The sequence below is a fragment of the Embiotoca jacksoni genome, unplaced genomic scaffold (assembly GCF_022577435.1).
Source record: "Embiotoca jacksoni isolate LCO1_2020_lvr unplaced genomic scaffold, fEmbJac1.0.p SCAF_21, whole genome shotgun sequence".
NCBI lineage: Eukaryota > Metazoa > Chordata > Actinopteri > Embiotocidae > Embiotoca > Embiotoca jacksoni.
The window spans coordinates 6,968,730-6,988,729 of record NW_027185352.1 but is presented as its reverse complement, the minus strand read 5'-3'; the positions used below and the strand labels follow the sequence as shown (position 1 = coordinate 6,988,729).

General features: G+C 45.3%; 1 protein-coding gene across 17 annotated transcripts in view; it reads right to left on the bottom strand.

The window, feature by feature from the left end:
• The window catches only part of sox5 (SRY-box transcription factor 5), a 155,244-nt gene that overhangs the window by 73,302 nt on the left and 61,942 nt on the right, over positions 1-20,000 (bottom strand). For 11 of the 17 annotated variants that reach the window (XM_069156629.1, XM_069156632.1, XM_069156630.1 and 8 more), the window contains exons 1-3: positions 11,952-14,522; positions 9,437-9,632; positions 375-597 (exon numbers count right to left, since the gene is read on the bottom strand). In XM_069156629.1, the coding sequence (XP_069012730.1) occupies positions 375-597; positions 9,437-9,632; positions 11,952-12,139 (607 nt within the window). In that variant the 5' untranslated portion in view covers positions 12,140-14,522. Of the gene's footprint in view, positions 1-374; positions 598-9,436; positions 9,633-11,951; positions 14,523-18,335; positions 18,661-19,372; positions 19,600-19,627 lie in introns of those variants that run through there. The other 6 variants (XM_069156644.1, XM_069156638.1, XM_069156641.1 and 3 more) reach the window with 4 other exon arrangements.

Sequence of the window (20,000 nt, the reverse complement as noted above, 5' to 3'; positions counted from 1 at the left end):
TTAGAGAGTTCTTAAAGCATCCGAGTTTGTTCTCAGGCTCGAGCGTACACAACGCACACATGGACACACACATGCACGCGCACATCTTATTTGTCAGGTTGTGATAAATATGCAAAGCGTGGTGGACAATAGGACCGAGCAGCTGATGCTGTCTGTCTGTATGCAGAAAAAAAACAAAGGCTCGCCTTTCATCTGAATGTGTGTGGGTTCACAACAGAGGGAACGTGAGGGAGAGACAGAGCGAGACAGAAAGATAGAAGAGGATAGAGAGGGACAACGGGGTGTAATAAAAGTGCGGCGCGTGGCCAGAGAGATGGTGGCGACTTGCAGATCACACATCTGGCCGCACCAGCGTCCCCCTTTTAATCACTGACCTTCTGGCTCGTTTTTGATCAGCTCCTCCATCTTGCGTTGCTTCAGTGTGTCCACCACGTCTGCCAGGCTGCCCTTGCGTCTCTCGGGGGTGCCCAGGGCGCCCGCGGCAGAGCCCCCGTCGCTGCAGGGCCGCCCGCCGCCTCCGCCCTCCTCTTTGCCTGGTGAGGTAGCGTTGTGCTGGGGGTAAGGACTCAGTGAGCTCCCCTTAGTGCCGTCCAGCTCCTGAAAGAGAGGAAAGAAGAGGAGGAGAGGATGGGGAAAGAAAAAAGTATTAGTTTTCTGAAATTACCTAAACTTAAAAAGACATAAATAAACAAACTGTAGAAGAAGAGGATTCAAAGGCGATCGGGGGACGAGCTCATTATTATTATTCTCTCCATCTCCCCTTCTTACAACCCAATGCTACAACTTTCATCCCTGGCCAGTTATCTCAAGTTAGGGCATACTTCTTCTTCCTCACTCCCATCCTCTGGAATCTGCATTTGACTGACTTGGAGGTACTTGACAGAAGGAGCACATGAAACGCCAGTAAAAGACTCCGCGCACTCTTAAGTGTCACGCTAACTCTTCATTACAAAGCCTTTTCCATGGCTCCCTTTGAGAGACGTCCAACGCTAGCGTAACCAAAAAAATCCCGAGCCCAAGTTTCAGCGGCGCTTCACTTTTGTTTTAAGACTTGTGACAATTAATGCTGAGGATGCAACTCCATCAAACACAAAAATCACAAAACAACAACAACAACAACAAAAAAAAAACGTTCCTTTTTCAAAAAACAAAGCTCTGGAGCTGTGTCAAATAATTTCCATAAACTTACGAAAGGACTGAAAGGGGTGAAAAATTCCCGACAGAAAAAACAACAATCAGCATGACAGCGAGCAAATATAATGTATACAGCTTGAAGTGAAGCTTTGTGCCTTTTGCCAAGCTGTCGTAATGAATAATTATCCTGCTGTCTTGTGTATAAAGTTTACAGTTTTAAGCATGTTCAGTTTAATGGCCTTTAGAAATGAGGATCGTAGTGAAAAAAACTTAGATTATTTTTTTAACTACTTTTTGCAAAGAAAATATCATTTAAAAAAAAGAAATTCCACTAAAAAATGTGTTTTGCTTGTTGTTACTTCACTCGCGCGGCGGTTATAGAGAAGCATTGTGTACGTAAAGCGTTTTTGCATCTTATCTTTATTGCGCTCTGTTAAAGATACATCGTAAGTAAACCTGCACGAATAAACGGCGACTACAAACCTCCTGACAGCAGCTGAAAGGTAAGTAACTTTAAGCATCTTAATCTGTGACCCATTAAAACCTGTGTTTGTTTCTTCAGCCGGCATTTAGGCTTAATGCTGGCTCAGCCCAATTAACAGTGACACTGAGAGGGAGGACGCCAAACACGATCTCAGTGTCGCAAACACACACACACACACACACACACACACACACACACACACACACATATTAAAGTGTGTGCATGCTCTAGATGCACTGAATGTTCCCACTTGAACTCACGCGCAGGTGCGCTAAGGTGTGCTGTTCAATTACAGCGACAAACGAGTGAGTCGGTCAATCAGCCGAGCAGTCTGTCAGCTCAGCTCTCTGTAGACAGGAGGGTCAATGGTCCACAGGGTTAATCTTTGGCTAATCTTACTACAGTATGGGGCGAGCCACCTGGGACGGTGGCACATATATACAGTACCTGTGTGTGTCTACGTGTGCGTGTGTGTGTGTGTGTGTGTGTGGAGATAGAGAGCGACGGAGAGGTGGTGGCGTATTCCAGCAATAATAATCACATTATGGCGTATTAAAGCTCAGATGGCTTTCTAATCATTAACCCGCATGCTGCTGGTGGAAGTGGAACTTCATACTGAGATCACAGTCCACGATGAAGTCATCCAACTGTCAGATGACTTCGGTTTCTAACATCTTTTTTCAAAATAAAGGCATCTCAAATCATATTTCTGCGTTCTGATTGGAAGATAAAGGCAGACAGAGGCTTTCAATATTGATGATGCTTTCATTGTCAGTGGCCAAACACTATATGAGAGGGACAGTGGACCATTATCACTTCACCGACTCTCTCTCTGGCTCTGTGTGTTTCCACACTCTGAATAAGTCAGCACGCTCAATAATTCACTCATTCTCTCTCTGGCATTCGTGCACATGCATTGTTACAGAGGGACAGCTTGTGACAGCGTTGATAAGGCCGGAGCAGTTGTATACTGTATATATTATGGAGCTTCAGTCAGTCAGTCAGTCCGTGCTGACGCTGCTAACGCTGTGGCTGAAGGCTGGGAGAGCGTCTTGTGATCTAAAAGCCCTTAAAGACTTCACTCTTCTGCTCTCACCACCTGACCGAGTGGCTGCCTCTCCTCTTTCTGCCTTCCCCTTTTTTCTTTTTTTCTTCCCTGAACCCGCTCCTGTTCTTCAGATTAGGGAAATTTCAAGACTTCAAAATGAGCGGATTTGTGATTACGAGTTGCATCAGCGCCGCTCACGACATGCAAATGTAACGAGACAAGAGGGAGAGAAGGAGTGCACAGCGTGTAGAAGTCAAAAGAAAGAAAGAAAGAAAGAAAGAAAGAAAGAAAGAAAGAAAGAAAGAAAGAAAGAAAGAGAGTGAAATCCTCCAAAAAAAAAAAAAAAAAAAAAAAAAGAGAGAGGAGCGATGTTATTAGAGGAAATGAGAGTGAGTTGACAGAGAGATACACGGAGAAAGAGAGAGCAAGAGCAAGGCAGGCATCTTGAAGGCAGCGGTCACACCTGTCACATCCCATTTATCTAATCCAGCGCCTACTTAAAACAGCCGCACTCTTTCTTTCGAGAAAGATGTCGCGCAAACAAAACAAACAGAACAAGAATATGGGAGGGAGACGGAGGGGAGGCAGGAGGTGGGGGTGGGGGAAGAGAGGGATGGAGTTGTGGGAGGTGTGTTTGGATGGGTGGATGGGTGAGGGGTTGTCGGATCTCTCTTCGCTCCGTCAAAAAAAAAAAGCTGCCAGGGAGATGTCATCTCGCTGCGTCCAACAATGAAGGTCATTTCCCAATCACAGGGGAATTAGCGGGGATCCGTGGCTTCTTTAAAGACCTGCTACATTAAGGGCCCGTGACTTTATTTATGAGAAGTCAAGAAAGGCAGGCAGGCCCCCTTATCCTGAAGGAAACTGAAATGGCTTATGTTTCTTTCTTTCTTTTTTTTACCCATCAACCCTCCTGGTATATAATCCACGTTCCCGTCACTGGCCATTTTTTTTTGCAAAGTCCAAGACAAGAGGGATCAAAAAGCCACGACACAAGAGGCTGTGTGAAATGCGTGTCACTCTGCTCCTGTGATGTGACACAGGTTGCAAAACTTTTTCTCATCAACATGCATTTATTCATGAGTACAAACAGAAATTCTGGCTACTGTAAATGTTCCTGCCCTCCTCTCTCTGCATGTGTGTGAGCAGTTTTTTTTTTTTTGCCATTTCTGCGTATATATGTATGACACTGTGAGTGCACATAGCCTGTAGGTGTGTGTGTGTGTGTGTGTGTGTGTGTGTGTGTGTGTGTGTAAATGTGTGAGTGTCTGCATATATGTATTTATATGCACTGGATGTGGCAGGCTGGCAGTGTGGGCGGTTCTGCCTTTAGTTTGCAGATGTCAATTCTCTTCCAAATGACTGGAACAAAGTAAAAATTGCGCCTCACTCTCTTTATCCTTTTACTGCCTCTGCAATGGAACCGAATTAAACAACTTTTGTCTTCTTAAGCTCATCTGTGAGGGGAGGTTGGTTTAAAAACACTTAACTCTTGCCAAATGCTATTTTTTTCCTACAGCCAGCACAGATGCCGCTGTTCATGTTCTTTTTTTGTTTTTTTTTTGTTTTATTCCTTCGTCTCCTTCCCTTCCTCCCTCCCTCTCCGCTGCCCGACAGAAGAAACTCTCTCTCTCTCCCCCTCTTCCTGTGCCATAGCCCTGACATGTCTCGGGCTGTGCAAGGTGTACGTGTGAAAAAAACATTATTTGATGCTTGGCGCGTCGCTGTGGATCAAGGCATGGACAATGTGGCAGTAGGAAGAGAGCTGGAAACAGCTGCTCAACTAAAATACACGCACACAAATACACAAGCCAGAGAATGTCACTGATCGCTCCTGCAGGGGGGTTCAGACTCAGCTCCACGCCAGAGCTGCCAATCTCTCCGCGATATATACACTTAAACACACCGCTCATACACTGCCAAACACACACACACACACACACACACACGCAAGCACGCACACACACACACACACACACACACACACACACACACACACACACACACACACACACGCAAGCGCGCACACACACACACACACACACACACACACACGTACAGCAAATCCCTTTACATGCCATAGCTAAACACAGACTGTGTCAGTTTTGACTTGGGGGTCCCTCAGGCTGGGACAGGCAAGCAAACACATTACTTTCCTCTCAGTGTTTCAACCAGATGGCTGAACTCTTCTATTGACCCCAAAATAGAACAAGAAAAATATTATACCACAGATAAATATTCAAAAACTGAATTTTAAAAAAGCAGTTGAATTACTAGACACATTTTTAATTCTAATTGTCTATTTAAGTTATTGTCCAGAGATTACACACTTGCCCTTTCCTTATCTGAAAACACACAGCTGTATTTTGCTGTATTTTAAATAGCAGTTGGGTGAAAATGTATGCCAGTATATTTTACCACGACCCCTCACTGTTGACAGGCAAGCGTGTGTTGATTCATTAGTGCATCACTGGCATGAGAAATTAAGTGTGACCACTGTGTCTCAAGACTGCTCAATGACTCTGTTAAATCTGTCAAATTCACATGAGCACAGACACACACACACACACACACACACACACACACACACACACACACACACACACACACACACACTCACACATACAAATGACACAAAAAGAGGGAACGAGAGGGCTTGTGGAGGGAAATGAATACAAAATAATGCCTGATGAAATATCTTTATAGTTTTCTATCTTGCGAGCGTGCACGTCGCCTGTTAATGAAATAATTAGTGGTTATCCATTAACACGTTTATGAAGAGAAGATGCTCGCCTCTGCCGGATGGGAAAACATGCTTTGCAAAGGATCTGCAAACATAAACATGAAAGGATCTCAAAGTAAAATAAGCGAGAGAAAAAATAAATCACATCTGTAGTTGAACTTTGGATTTAAAGGTATCCTGTTATAATAAATCATGATTTTGTTTCTATCATAAATTATAAATCCATCAGTGTTAAAATCCATCTCTTTACAACTTTAGTTGCAGCGCGACTGGAATCGGTGCTGATTGGTCGACCTCACTGAAAACCGTTACTTTAAAATCCATCCCATTTGAACTGAGCGGGTCCCGGCCAATCACGGTGCAGTTGCACAGAGAGAAACACTCTTTTAGCTAAAACTACATTCATTTGCAAACCATTATGAACGGCAGCTATTCTTACCCACAGCAGCCGAGCTCTGCGCAAAAAAACAAAACAACAAAAAAAAACAGCTAAAAAAATAAAAAGCGAATAATCCGACACCTTTTCAGGCTTTTTAAAATATGCTGTTGTTCTGTGTCTGTGTGTGTCTCTGTGTGTGTCTCTGTGTGTGTCTCTCTGTGTCTCTGTGTGCAGCTGCAGTGGACAGGTAGAGCGGCCGGCGAGCCAAAGCCGAACAGGCAGGCGAGGCGGGCGCAATGAAGAGGTCAGTGTGTAGCTGAGCGCTTCTCCGCCACCGTGTTAATTTACTATGACAAGATAAAGCTGTAATCTTTCCTCCCCCCCTCCCTCCCTCCCTCCCTCCCTCTCCCTCCCTGTCCCCCGCCGCCTCACTTCCAAGTCAACCGGCCGCCGACGAGCCGTTTACTTCCCCTATCGCTTCACGACAACTGCCCCAAGAGAAACAGAACCCCCACCTTGTTGTACAATCTCCCTTCTCTCTTCCTCCTCACTTTTCATCCACTCTTCACTGACAGTCAGCGGTGAAGGGATTGGCACTGTTAACCCCGCCCCTCACGCACGCGCACACACACACACACACACACACACACACACACACACACACACACACACACACACGCACGCACGCACGCACACAAAAGAAACCCCTTAACACACATCTTACAACATGCCAAGTAGGCAGTAGGATAAGCCCCCATTCCACCCCCTGCCACGCACACACACACACACACACACACACACACACACACACACACAGGCTTGCATTTAATAATCCACATCAATTTATTATGCTACCCCCCCCCCCAAAGTCCTTCCAACACACACATCAACAGTCTCCCTTCTGCTGCCCATTAATGGAAAGCAGTCATGTGTCATTCTAGATGTTAAAGAATTTTCTCTTCATAATCACATAAGACAGCAATGTGTGTGTGTGTGTGTGTGTGTGTGTGTGTGTGTGTGTGTGTGTGTGTGTGTGTGCGCGCGTGTTTCTTTTGTGTTTTGTCTAAATGAAGCAGGAGTAATCTAATCACCGTCCTCACAGCAGCAGATAACCCAGAGTGTGTAATGTGTGTCTCTGCACGCCTGCGTGTTCCCCCGTGGTCCCAGGACTTTGAGTTACCACTCGGCACCTGCCACACATGCAGAGTCCACCGTGGGAGGGGCCGGCGGGCTAATCAGCGGGCTAATTACAGAATTAGCTTTCTATTACAGCTCCCGAGCACCGTTTCATTGTTTTACAGAGTGCCAGAGTTTATTGTCAGCACGGGGGAAAGGTCGACGGTCGTTATCGGAGCTCCGCTGTGGCAAGGTGTGGATGAAGAGGAGGGCCCAGGACAAGGTGAGACACTGCTCTGTGTTTTTGTGAACATCACATTCACAACATCCTTCAGTAGATGACCTTAAATGTTAATTATTGTGTTTCTCATGCTGGATAATTAACTTTTTTTTTTTTTTTTCTTTAAATACCCTCATACTCTATACACCTAATCACACTGGTGTACTGAACATGCACCGTAAGTCACACCGCGTGTGTCGAATGTGTAATGAGTCACATGCAGGAAAAGTCATCTTAAAACGCACATATAGCCTTGTACACTCTCTCTCACACACACACACACACACACACACACACACACACAACACTATACAATAAGCCCGTATACAGCGCCGGCCTATACCAATATTTAACATCTCATAGAAAATGCAATTCAACTGTACAAACACACACACACACACACACACACACACACACACACACACACACACACACACACACACACACAGAGCCATACATTCAGCACCATTGCACAATGTCACACTTTATCCCCAAGAAAATGACTCACTCCAATGGCTCATATTTTGCAGTCACGCAACTGTGCATCAAATGGGCTCAAGGCAACGGCTGGTAGCGCACACATGAAAGCAAGAAAAAACTAAAACTGCGCACCAAAACAGGAGCCCCGAACCTTCGTCTTTTTCCCATAAAAACAAACCCTCAGCTCCCAGCAACGAACTGCTTTTCGCTTGCAGAGAAAGTCAGTTCGTGCCTCTTTAGGATTCTGCCTCTTTTCATGTCTATTGTCAATCACCAAACGAGTATCCACAGATTTTGTTTCCTCATTGCGGAGCCATGTGGTGTGTTTTCTGTGTTCGGTCACCATCACAGAAGTAAACAACATATCAAAGTCAAAGAGGTATCTAAGATCCAGACTGTATGTGCATTCAATTTAGTCAACGCCATAAAAAATACAAAAAAAAAATCTGTTTTGTTGTCTAGAAATTGCTGGAAACACGATAAAAGCGACACAATTGTAATTATTTTGAATGTGTTTCATCCCTGAAACTACATTATATACCTATTTCAGAAGACGGAAAATATACAAGGTCAAGGAAGCTAGCTTCAAGCTGAATACATCCGCAAAATAAAAAACATTTTCAGGCAATGGCTGGACTGTGTTAAAGACAGTGGGCCGTGCGTTCCCTCTGTAGTGTTGGAGGTTGAGATTACTGTTAACATAATCTGAAGTAGGGTCTGTGCCCTCAAGGGTCACTTTCCACCTCAACCCTCTCAAACACACACAGGCCCACGGCCTTATGGGAAGGAATGCCACAGGGCAGAAAACCAGTGGAGACAGAAGAGGGGCTAAAGGTGTCGACAGGTAACTTCTTTTTCTTGCTTTATTCGCGGTCATTACGTGTGTTACAGCCAAACATACCATATATTGTTGTTATGAACAGAGAGAGGACAGAACCACACTGATGGGACACAATGTTCCTCTGTAATTTAAAAAGAAATGCACATATAGTATTTGTCTTACTTCTACGGGACGTTTTGGAAACTAAACTGTAGTTCCCGCAAGGCTTTGGGGCATGTAAACATAAAGTATAACTCTGAATCCTATTTTTAGCCGGTATTTGTTTACACTTTGGGAAACTAGCACCATCAAAAGTAAGCTGAATTACCTATTAGCAGTTGCTGTTTGCAGTGTACACGTACTGTGTGTAAAGACAACTGTCAGCACTTTGATTCTTAAGAAAACTCAAAAACATGAAGATTCTGAAGCAAGTCTGGAGTCACACGGAGGGTCTGTTTTCTGTTATTTCTGAGTAGAGTTATGGACATTTTTTTGTGACGGACATCAGATACGAGGTCAAGTGTAACTGTAACACTGAATCTAAGAATATACAGTATTTATCATGTCAGTGTGTTCAGTTCTGATGTCAGGAAAGATATTTTTTTTTGGCGCATATAGTGACGCATGTATTTGGGTGCGGTGGGTTCTGAGGAAACTTCTTTTCTTTTCTTTTCTTTTTTTTTTTTTAAAGCTAAAAACAAAACTGATAACTTGAATAGAACGTGTTTTTTTTTTCTTATCAGACTGAGTTTCTAAAATGAGACGTGTGACTGTTCTGGTGGGTTCAGAACTAAAACCAGCAGCAGTAACACACTCAGTGGGTCAAACCAGTTGGAAACATCTCCAAACTGTTGCACCTGTTTCACTGAGTCAGCTCCCACCATCACCCGTTCGGTGGGTGCCGTCACACCGACAAGCAAACGAGCGAAACACCGGACACGCTGCCCCTTACCATGTTGAGGGGGCTGTCCACGTTGCGGTTGGGGGGTGAGCGCGGGGACACCTTGCCGCAGTAGGAGGACAGGGGGAGGTGGATGACACCGCCCAGTCCCTCGCTCTCCTCATCCTCCACTCGCTGTCTGCTGGTTGCCATGGTTACTTCTCCATCTGTCCCCCCATATGGAGAGGCTGGTCGCTTGGAAGACATCCTGGAAACAAAACAAAAAAAAAACAGAAAAGAAAATCAGGAGATAGAAAGACAACAGAGAAGGAAAAACAGGAGGAAGAATGAGGAATATTCAAAAGATGATATGATAGGTTAACAACTGGAGTTATATGATGGTGGCAACTGAAAGTGGCTCCAAACTAGGCCCCATAAACTCCGGGATAGTCCGATCCAACTTTAAATTTCCACCCACTTTGCTGATTGTATACTGTAACATGATGGCATGAAGCTATATTTAAGTCCCTCCAGCAGGCTCCAATCAAATCCCACTCATCTCATCAACCTGCACCAATTCTCTTTCTTCTGTTTTCTCTGGACAAGTTTCCCGTCTCCGTCGCACACTCTGCTCGTGCAGACGGCGGAGCTCTCGCAGCAGCGCATCTCCTCACAATACCCCCCCCCCCCCTTTCCTCCCGGTCGGGTTTGTGGGCACCCAGCTTCTTGGCAGACCTTCAAACGTGCTCTCAGGTCTTACAGTATGTTTACCGTGGGGGCCATTCAACGTTTGCTAAAAAGACGGGGGCCATTACTGCAAATGGAGCCCGCTTGCACCAGCATTGTGAAGGAAATGACCATGTCTTGACAATGGGCTTTCAGAGAGAAACACAGATTGGGAAAGAAACAAAAAAAAAGAGAGAGACAGAGAGTGGGAGCAGTATGTACAGTGACAATAATATGTGTTTATGAAAACCTCTGGACAATAGAGGGACAGGCGGAAAATAGCGAGCAGCACGGCGGCCCCGCTGTTTGAATTTGTTACCGCGGCTTTGTTCCCTTGAAAAGAAGGAAAGGATATAAAGCCACATCTATTAGGTGAACTCTGTCTCTCACAAGGTAAATTTGCCTCCCTGTACTTCAGCTGAATAGGGATGCAGTGACTATGCAGCAATAATAGAATTTAATGTGGTTCTCAGCATCGCCTGAGTGCTTTCAGATGCACTTGTCAGCCTTGAAGCCACTGCGACTATGACCCTGGGTAATAGGCTGTTAACGCTCAGCCGCACAGAGGCAACACATGACAGGGATGGAGGGATGGAGGTGTGGATGGAGGGGCTGTGAAAACTTGAGGGGAGGGGTGTTTGTGTTGGCGAGAAATAAGCAACAGGCATCTGACTCTCAAACTCCTCGAAATTCTTTCTTTAATTTTATTTTTTTAATTTCTTTTCTCTTTATCACATTCTTCCTCACAACCTCGATCACCACGTCTTCATCCTGCAGACTTTGTCTGATTTGCTCTCGTCTTCCTCTCTCAAATTCTTCCCCTCTCGCCCCCCACCCCTCACCCAGCTCGTCTCCGGTAAACTGATTACACTCTTGACTCTATTGGATTTCCTTTGGACTGTACATCTGGTATTATTCCTAAGGAGCAACTCTGCCACTAATTCATCGCTTTTTTTTAATTTATTTTTTTTACTATATGACAGTAGAGAGGCAAAATAATATTGAGTGCGGCTCACAAGAAGCGATGAAGGAAGAGTCACGCTAAGACACGCGGCTTCATCGCATCGAGGGAATTTACGGTCAAAATCAATAAACTCCACTGCACTTTAACACCCTAAAAAAAAAGAACTGACACTCCTCCGTAGTGATGTAATTGAATTACCTTTAATTGCTTTCGGAAGAGTTTTGCCTGCCATATTCATAGATCTCATAGATAATCTAATAATTTTAACCAATATACAAATTGGTATTATAGTTCGCATATTGCTGAGAATCATTTTATTTCTGAAATGTCAAACTTTCAGGAAGACAACTATGCTTTCCTCGCATTCATTTTTAATTAGCTTTATGTATCACCGCTACACTTAGGTACAACTGTTAAATCAAAAAGTTCTGCAGAGCCACAGTCTCTCCTTTTTAATGACTGTGTGTGTGAATCAATGTTGGATTCACTGAATCACATCTTTACAGTAACGCTGTGATTGGAGGAAGCCCTTGCATGAAGGACAGAAAACATATGAACACACGACACGCACACGCACATAAACAGTTCCAGAAATAATCTGGAATGTGTATCTGTAACTGATTTCTTTTATCTGTTTCTCCCGGACGTCTTGCTCAGCAATAAAAACTCCGGCCATAAAATATTTTGTTTTTGTTTCGTACAGTTGAGAGATACAACTGCTATCACTGAATCCTGATGATATTAAAGCTGAAATTGACTTGTGATAACATTTATGATGCTTTACATGTTGAAATGACTGAGAGGAAAGCGTGTGTGTGTGTGTGTGTGTGTGTGTGTGTGTGTGTGTGTGCGTGTGTGTGTGTGTGTGTGTGTGTGTGTGTGTCTGTGGGCCAGAACCTGTGTAGGTGTTGCTTCACACACCATCCAATGCAAGGGGCAGGTCCAGCTGTACAAACTACAGGGCATTTGAGCCACACACACACACACACACACACACACACACACACACACACACACACACACACACACACACACACACACACAGACAGAGAACAGAGGCCCGAACACTGCAGGTCTGTCTTCATCACTGCCTGTTTACTTTACGTCCTTTCACTCACTCACACTAAGGCCTTTTGTTTCAGACGAGCACACACACCTCCCCTTGTGTACACCTCAGCCCGGCTGCAGCCCGACACACACAGACCAGGGGTCAGTTTCAAACCCTCTTCCCCTCACTAATGTTACACTCTGGCTCCGCTACAGAGACATCTTTATAACCATGGGGAGAACTTTAATTTTGTTTTTTTCAGATTTTACTATCCATCATTTAACCACAGAAGCTACACCGAGATATTTAGATGGGCCACAGACAAGAACAGTTACACATTAACACAGATAACAACACGTGCAGGTATCCGAGAGATGACCTCACGCTCTTGAAGTCTGTGGCAAACATATTCTTTTTGCTGTATTTAGCCCCATATTCACCCCCTCTCCCTGACTCTGCTACTACTTCCTCAGAGGTGGGTGTGTATGAATGTGGAGAAGGCCGTTCGCAGCTCCTCTCCGGCTATAACCCCCCCCTCAACATCATCGCCTTTGAAGTTGAATTACTATACAATTGCACACAGCGGGTGTGCAGGTTACGCCGGCTACTTCATTTAAAGTTTGGCAGGGCTGTCGTGACCGGCAGAGACCTCGAGGAAGCTGTCTGAGAGAGCGGAGCGGTGAGAGGCGTCAAAAAACAACGAGATGTTATTAAGTTGAATTAACAGTCATAATTAGTGCCCAACAAAAATCAATCATCTCTCACCAAACAAAGTTTTTAAAACACCTGTTGCTCGCCCTTTCAGTAAAACACATTCATAATATTTCAAATGAAACAGTGACACAACACCACAGTTCTTTTGTGTATATTTGAGTTATATATCAAATGAAAATTGCAATCTTTCCCCCCAAACTCGCCTTTATTTTGCAGAAACCGCACACAGACAGACAGACACACACACACACACAGACAGACACAGACAGACAGACACACACACACACACACACACACACACACACACACACACACACACACACACACACCAGCGTGTGCACGGTGAGAGTGCTAAGCTGGGATTAGAACGCCACTTCCCCTTGGCTTTTGATGATTAGTGGCTCCTCAACTAAGTCCCTCTCATATCACATATGTCCACTGCTACTAAGTCACTAATCGGACAGCAGCGGACGTCCATTAACGGGCCGAATAATCGCCATCAGCGGTGGTTAACTGTCTCCTGGCCATCGCCCGCTGTAATCAACGCGTCCATTTCATGTTGGCACGTCAGCCGCGGCAGGCTTACACACACGCAAGCATACAGGCAGCAGGCTTATGGGCACGCAAGAGCGAGGGTGCTCTCGACACACATGCACACACTTTTCAAATGAATTAGGCAAAATGGGGACAAAGATTTGTTTAAGCTTCAGTGAGGAGTGAGGGAAAGACAAAGCAGCCATCACAGAAATGTCACAGACTATCACACACACACACACACACACACACACACACACACACACACACACACGGCTCTTTCGCTCTGTGTGTCTGGCTGCTAACATAATCATGGTGCTAACTGCTCTTGTTAACTCCTCTACTCAGAACAAGCTTTCAGGGAGCGTGGGAGCCTCCTCTGGAGAATTCCACAGTAAAGTGTGTGCGCTTCTGCATATGCATGTCTGTGTATGTTTGTGTGTGTGTGTGTGTGTGTGTGTGTGTGTGTGTGTGTGTGTGTGTGTGTGTGTGTGTGTGTGTGTGTGTGTGTGTGTGTGTGTGTGCACAGCCTCTCTGTAAATCACTGCCCATTATTTCAACCACTACACCACACAGTCAGTGGAATCCATCGTCTACTGTAAAAATAAGCACAGAGGCTAATTCCAAAGTGCTGTCAAGAGTCAAAGTGACATTTGTGTTGTGTTTTTTTTTTTCTCTCTCTCTCGCTACCTTAGAATTACTGAGAGCTGCCCGCCTGTCACTCAGGTGTGGGTCTATTTGCATGGAAATGTGAGCCATCTTTGAAATTGTTCTCAGGGGAATGGAGGGCATATCAAAATAGTTGAGCGGAATGTGCCTTTAAGATAAGGCGCCCGGGGCCTTTTGCCTCCGAGGAGCCGACCGCAACATTTACATCTGTGACACCTCAGGCAGGAATTTAAACCGATGTTTCCCCCCCGTGTTGCGCTATCACTTTGCTTTATTGCCATCGTTTTCCCCCTCTTCTTTTTTTTTTTCTCCTTCTCTTTCGCTTGCTTTTCCACCGTCTCAGCTTTCAAAACAATTTCTCCATCTCTTCCTTGCTCCGTCTCTCCATCACACGCTTTCCAACTTATTTTAACGTCGCCTGTCCTCCTGCTCTCTCTCCCTCTGCCTCTCTCCGCCAGTGTTGTCTTACTCACTGTTCCCTCTTTACACAATCAGCTGTTTGTAAGAATGTCGCTCCATCCCCCCCCCCCCCCTTTTCCCCCTCCTCCCTCCTCTCTCCCTTCAGCAGACTCTTAAGGATATTGCCTAATATCTATTTATAGTCTGTCCTTTTGAACAGTGGGAAGAGTGGGGCAGCAACAAAGAGGAAAGGCTGAGATGGAGGGATAAAGATTAAGGGAGGGAGGACCTGGAGGAGGTCAGTGATATTCCCTTTTCTCTCCTGTGGCTTTGTTACATTGAAATATTCTGGAAAAGTGTTAAGTTTTTTGACTTCGAGAGCAGCCGTTAAGTTCTTCTTCTCAGCTAAAAAGTTTTCATTTTTGCCAACATTTTAATATTGTAAGTAAGTGTGAGAAAATGTGTGGAACCCTCAGTCAAAATACGGATTTAAAAACGATTTCGGGAGATGTCTCGATGAAGTGTAACTCCACTAAAACATCCTAACGTACAAAAAAAACAGAAAAGGTTCTGCCTGCTGGATTTTTTCCCCTGATCACTTTCTCTGTTGAAGTAAACAGTGCGTAACAGGGAGAAACTGTGAACACAGCTCCTGCCTATATGTGCTCACACACTCATACACACACAGACACACCCTTACACACAGACACACACACACAGTCACAAAGGCGCAGACACACACTCAGCCTCACAAACACAAAGCATCCTCTGTGAGGTGCCCTAAATGGGCGGCCGGCAGCCCAAACCGTGTTTCCTGTCCAAGCTTAACCACAAAAGGCAATAACACACAACCCTAATGTCACCGCTGTTAATCACACACACACGCTGGAGAAAAAAAAGTCATGTGTTTTCTGTGTGTGTGTGTGTGTGTGTGTGTGTGTGTGTGTGTGTGTGTGTAAAGTGAAACAGGGTGGGTGCAAAAGACTTGGGCCAACTCCTGGCCTCTAGGACTACCTCTCTCTCTCTGCCTCTCTCATCCATTCATCCACCCAAAGCTTTAGTCACCAAGAGGCATCGCTCCACATACTTTCCCTGTCATGTTTTCAGCCTTCTTTCCCCCCCCCCCTCTTTCAAACCATTATTTATGCCTTTACACTGAGTCACCGGGCAAAGTGATAGTCACTGGCATTTCAACACGGTCAGGATGGAGAATGAGGATGAAGGACGGAAAGAAGGAAAGTTTACTGTCTGTCCCTCTGTCTGTCTACGACAGTGGACTCGTGGGAAAATCTCAAGTGTCGCTGTAGGAAAAAAGGAAGCGAAGAGGCAGAAAGAGAGTTTGGAGAGAAGTGGGGGCGCTGAAAAGAGACAGACGGAGAAGAGAGGAAAAGTGCATCCGGTGGACGGCGGCCTGCTCCCCTGGTGTTTTGCGAGGAGGGGTGGGGATGGGGGTGGGGGTGGGGTGGAAGCTGCATAATGTTTATTGAGCGAGGGACAGTGTTTTTCCATTGTTGTGCCAGGTCACTATTTGCGCTGCATTTGTTAAGCAATCCATAAAGGAGTCACAACATTTGTCTCACTGTCAGCAACTTGGCCTGCCCCTGTAAACCAGACACACACACACACCAATATATACACACACACACACACACACACACACACACACACACACACACACACACACACACACACACACACACAGAGAAATGCAAGCTCATTCTCTCACATAAATGACAACACACAAATCCACGCACACTTCCCAGCTGGCCTCTTTCTTTTTCATCCCACACTTTGAAAAACTCTCCCACCTCGGCCCAAATGGTCTCCTCCTTTCCCCTCTGATGCCCCCCTCCCGCCAGGCAACAGGCACCCCTTGCTCTCTATATCTCTCCCTCCTTCCCTCTCTCACTACCTGGACAGACAGAGGTTTCATTGTGGCTCCCTGTGAGGGAGCTCCTAGCTCCTGACACTGTCTCCTATTGTAGATTGGAAGGATGGTAAATGAGGTGTGTGTGTGTGTGTGTGTGTGTGTGTGTGTGTGTGTGTGTGTGTGTGTGTGTGTGTGTGTGTGTGTGTGTGTGTGTGTGTGTGTGTGTGTGTGTGTGTGTAAAGGGAGAGAGAGAACGTGATAGAGATGGAGAGAGAGCGACATCATGGGATTAGTGTAAGACAAGCTGCCTGTATTGATGGATGGCTGAAGAAATGGAAGAAGAAGGAGTGAAGATGAAAAGCAGGGAAGTGACATCCTGAATGAATGTACAGTACACAGTACACACACACACACACACACACACACACACACACACACACACACACACACACACACACACACACACACACAGGCATGCAAGCACACTGTTGGAGTTTTACTGCTCTGTTGACAATGCAATACCTCCACCTGACCTTTGACCCCCACCCTGTGACCTCATGTCATATGACTAGACTCTAGTTAAACCGGAGGGACACCTCTGTCTGCCTTGCTGTGTTTTTTGCACGCGCGGACACATGGACACACACACACACACACACACACACACACACAGACACACACACACACACACACACACACACACACACACACACACACACACACACACACACACACACACACACACACACACACACACACACACACACACACTTTCTCTCCTCTCTAAAACACTTCTCATCACTCTCACTTTCTTTCATCCCGGACCCATCCCTCCTTCCTCCTCCTCCTGCCATCCATAAACAACCACAACAACAAGAAGAAATGCCCCCCCCCCCCCCCCCCCCCACACACACACACACACTCTCTCCTTCCATTGGCCATCAGAGAGGGTCAGCTGATCACACCAGGGTGGGAGGTCGTGGTGGGAGAGAGAGAGAGAGAGAGAGAGTTGGAGGGCTGAAGGGGTGGGTAGGAGTATGCTGAGAAAGTGGAGGAAGTGTGTGTGTGTGTGTGTGTGTGTGTGTGTGTGTGTGTGTGTGTGTGTGTGTGTGTGGAGGGGGGGGGGGACTTTAGCATTCTCCTCTGGTATTTTTTTCTGTCTGTCCTTTTCTTTCTTTTCCTTTTCTTTTCTTTTTGCCCCCACCTCTCGCTCCGTGGATGGAGACACGGTTATCAAGGCTCTCTGGGGACAGACAATATGGCCCAGACAATGGCCTCCAGTCCAAGGTGGTGGTGGTGGTGGTGGTAGGGGGGGGACAGAGTGAGCGAGCAGGATAGAGAGAGAGAGGCCGGGACAGGGCCACAGGGGAAGAGAGGGGCAGAATGGAGCATTAGTTTGCAGAGCACGGACACTCTACTCAATTACTCTACTCTCTCTCCTTCAGACACACACACACACACACACATTCTCTCTTTCCTCCTACACACACACACACACACACACACACACACACACACACACATTCTCTCTTTCCTCCGACACACACACACACACACACACACCACTTTAATCTCACCCTTTTAAATGAAGTACAGCGACACTTACACTGGAAGCAGCACTGCTCACTTAAAATGGAAACAAGTTGTTATCACGCAGCCGCAAGAATTTTGACTTCAAGAAAAAAATATTCCTCCATAATTACAAAATAAAAGTTAACAAGTATTCTAATACGTATGAGTAAACAGTGGTGGACTCTTCCATTATAAATACAGATTTCAAAACTATTACTTTAAGCATTAGAAGTGCTTATGGAAAGTTTCAAAAAATAAAAGTCGTCATTCTACAAAATGTCCCCATACTGCCATAATATTGGATTATTAGCACGTTGTTTTGAAAGCAGCATTTTACCTCTGCAGTTAATTAATTACATAGCCAATTCATGACACAATTCATTACTGAATGAATAAAACAAGGCATCATATTTCATTGAATGATAATGTAAGATCTGAATCAGAAAGGTAACCAACAACAACAGCTCCAAAGTACCTTAAAACTGTACTTCAGTACAGCACATGACCAAATGTACTTCCACCTCAGAAGAGAAATTATAATAACAAATAATTAAACTTTTTCAGTCAATAAAATCAAATCAAATCCTTCAGGCTGCGGATGCCGTCCTCGTGGCCGAGTGCAGCGCGAGTACTGTCAGATTGTATCCGAGTGTGTCCTGCTTAAACCGTTCAAAGTGTTGACACGTCCACTGTTGACTGTCTCCCCCCTTCCCTTCCCTGACATGCACACGCACGCACGCGCGCACGCACACGCACACGCACACACACACACACACACACACACACACACACACACACACACACACACACACACACCTCTATAATGGAGGGGACAAATGGAGGGGTGTGAAAATCCACCACTGCCTTAACACCACATCGACAGAGACCCCCCCCCCCCCCCCCCCCCCCCCCCCGCAATCACTCCCCCACAACCCCACCTTCCCCTCCTCTCTGGCACTCTCACTTTTCTGTAAACCTACTTCTTCCCCTTCTTCTGTCTATTGGCGGAGGAATGTGTCAGTTTGACCACATTATTTCTTCCCCTTTATCTCTCCATCCACGAGCCGCTGGCTGCATCGGCAGCTCCCTCAAACGTCTGTGTTTTTCTTTCTACTTATTTTTTCCCCTCTGCTTCTTAGTTGTTTTGGCTTTCTCCGTTTCTTTCTATGTGTATATTTTCTGTTCTGTTTGTGCAAACAGAAGAGGACGTGCTAGCGAAGGCAGTCTGTTTCCACTGTTCTCAGCTACGAATGGAAATTCTGATACACAGCAGAACACTCAGAGAACCAAAAAGTAATTCAAATCATGAAGATAAAAGATTGCAACATGAAATAATATAAATCACAGAATATTGAAGCTTTTTCAAAGTATAAAGCGCAACAAGAAGACAATAAGCATGTAATATATTGCTGGATTCATTGAAATCAGAATAAAAAAAAAAATCCACTTTAAAGAATAAAACAAGTTCAACAACTAATAAAAAGGCAACAAATTTCAGTAACAATTTCTCACCTCTAAAAAAACCAATATTTTCCTTCAGACAAACCTTCTAATAAAACTCTTCTTTGGTTGTTTTCAATAAAAAGTAACTCCAAGTGCATTTTAACAACTGCATGATTTTAGAAGAAGACGCGGAAGAAAAAGAGGAAGAAGCGCAGAAAAAACACACCCCAAACAAAAAAGAGTAAAAGAAAGAGGAAGCGCGAAGAGAAGAAGATGCAGAAGGAGAAAAAAAAGCATGGGTGAAGGAGGCGAGCGGACACTTACAGAGACGCAGGAACCGAGAGCATCGCAAGCACCGAGGCTGGAGCGCGCACACACACTGGCGACTCACGCACACTCCGCTCCGCCGAGAGACTGGCTTCTCAGCGCACACATTCCAAACACACTAACTGAATGGAAGATACCCCTCTCTCACATCCACATACGAACACACACACACACACACACACACACACACACACACACACACACACACACCACGGACAGAGCCACAGTGATGGAGTGCATTACTGGAAAGCAAGAGTTTTAAGCGCTCTCCTCCTAAGTCATTGTAATCCCTGCATTTATCTCCATACATTCTGCTTTTTCGGTGTAATCCTTTAAATTTGTAATTCCTCCTAGCTGTTGTTATCTTTTT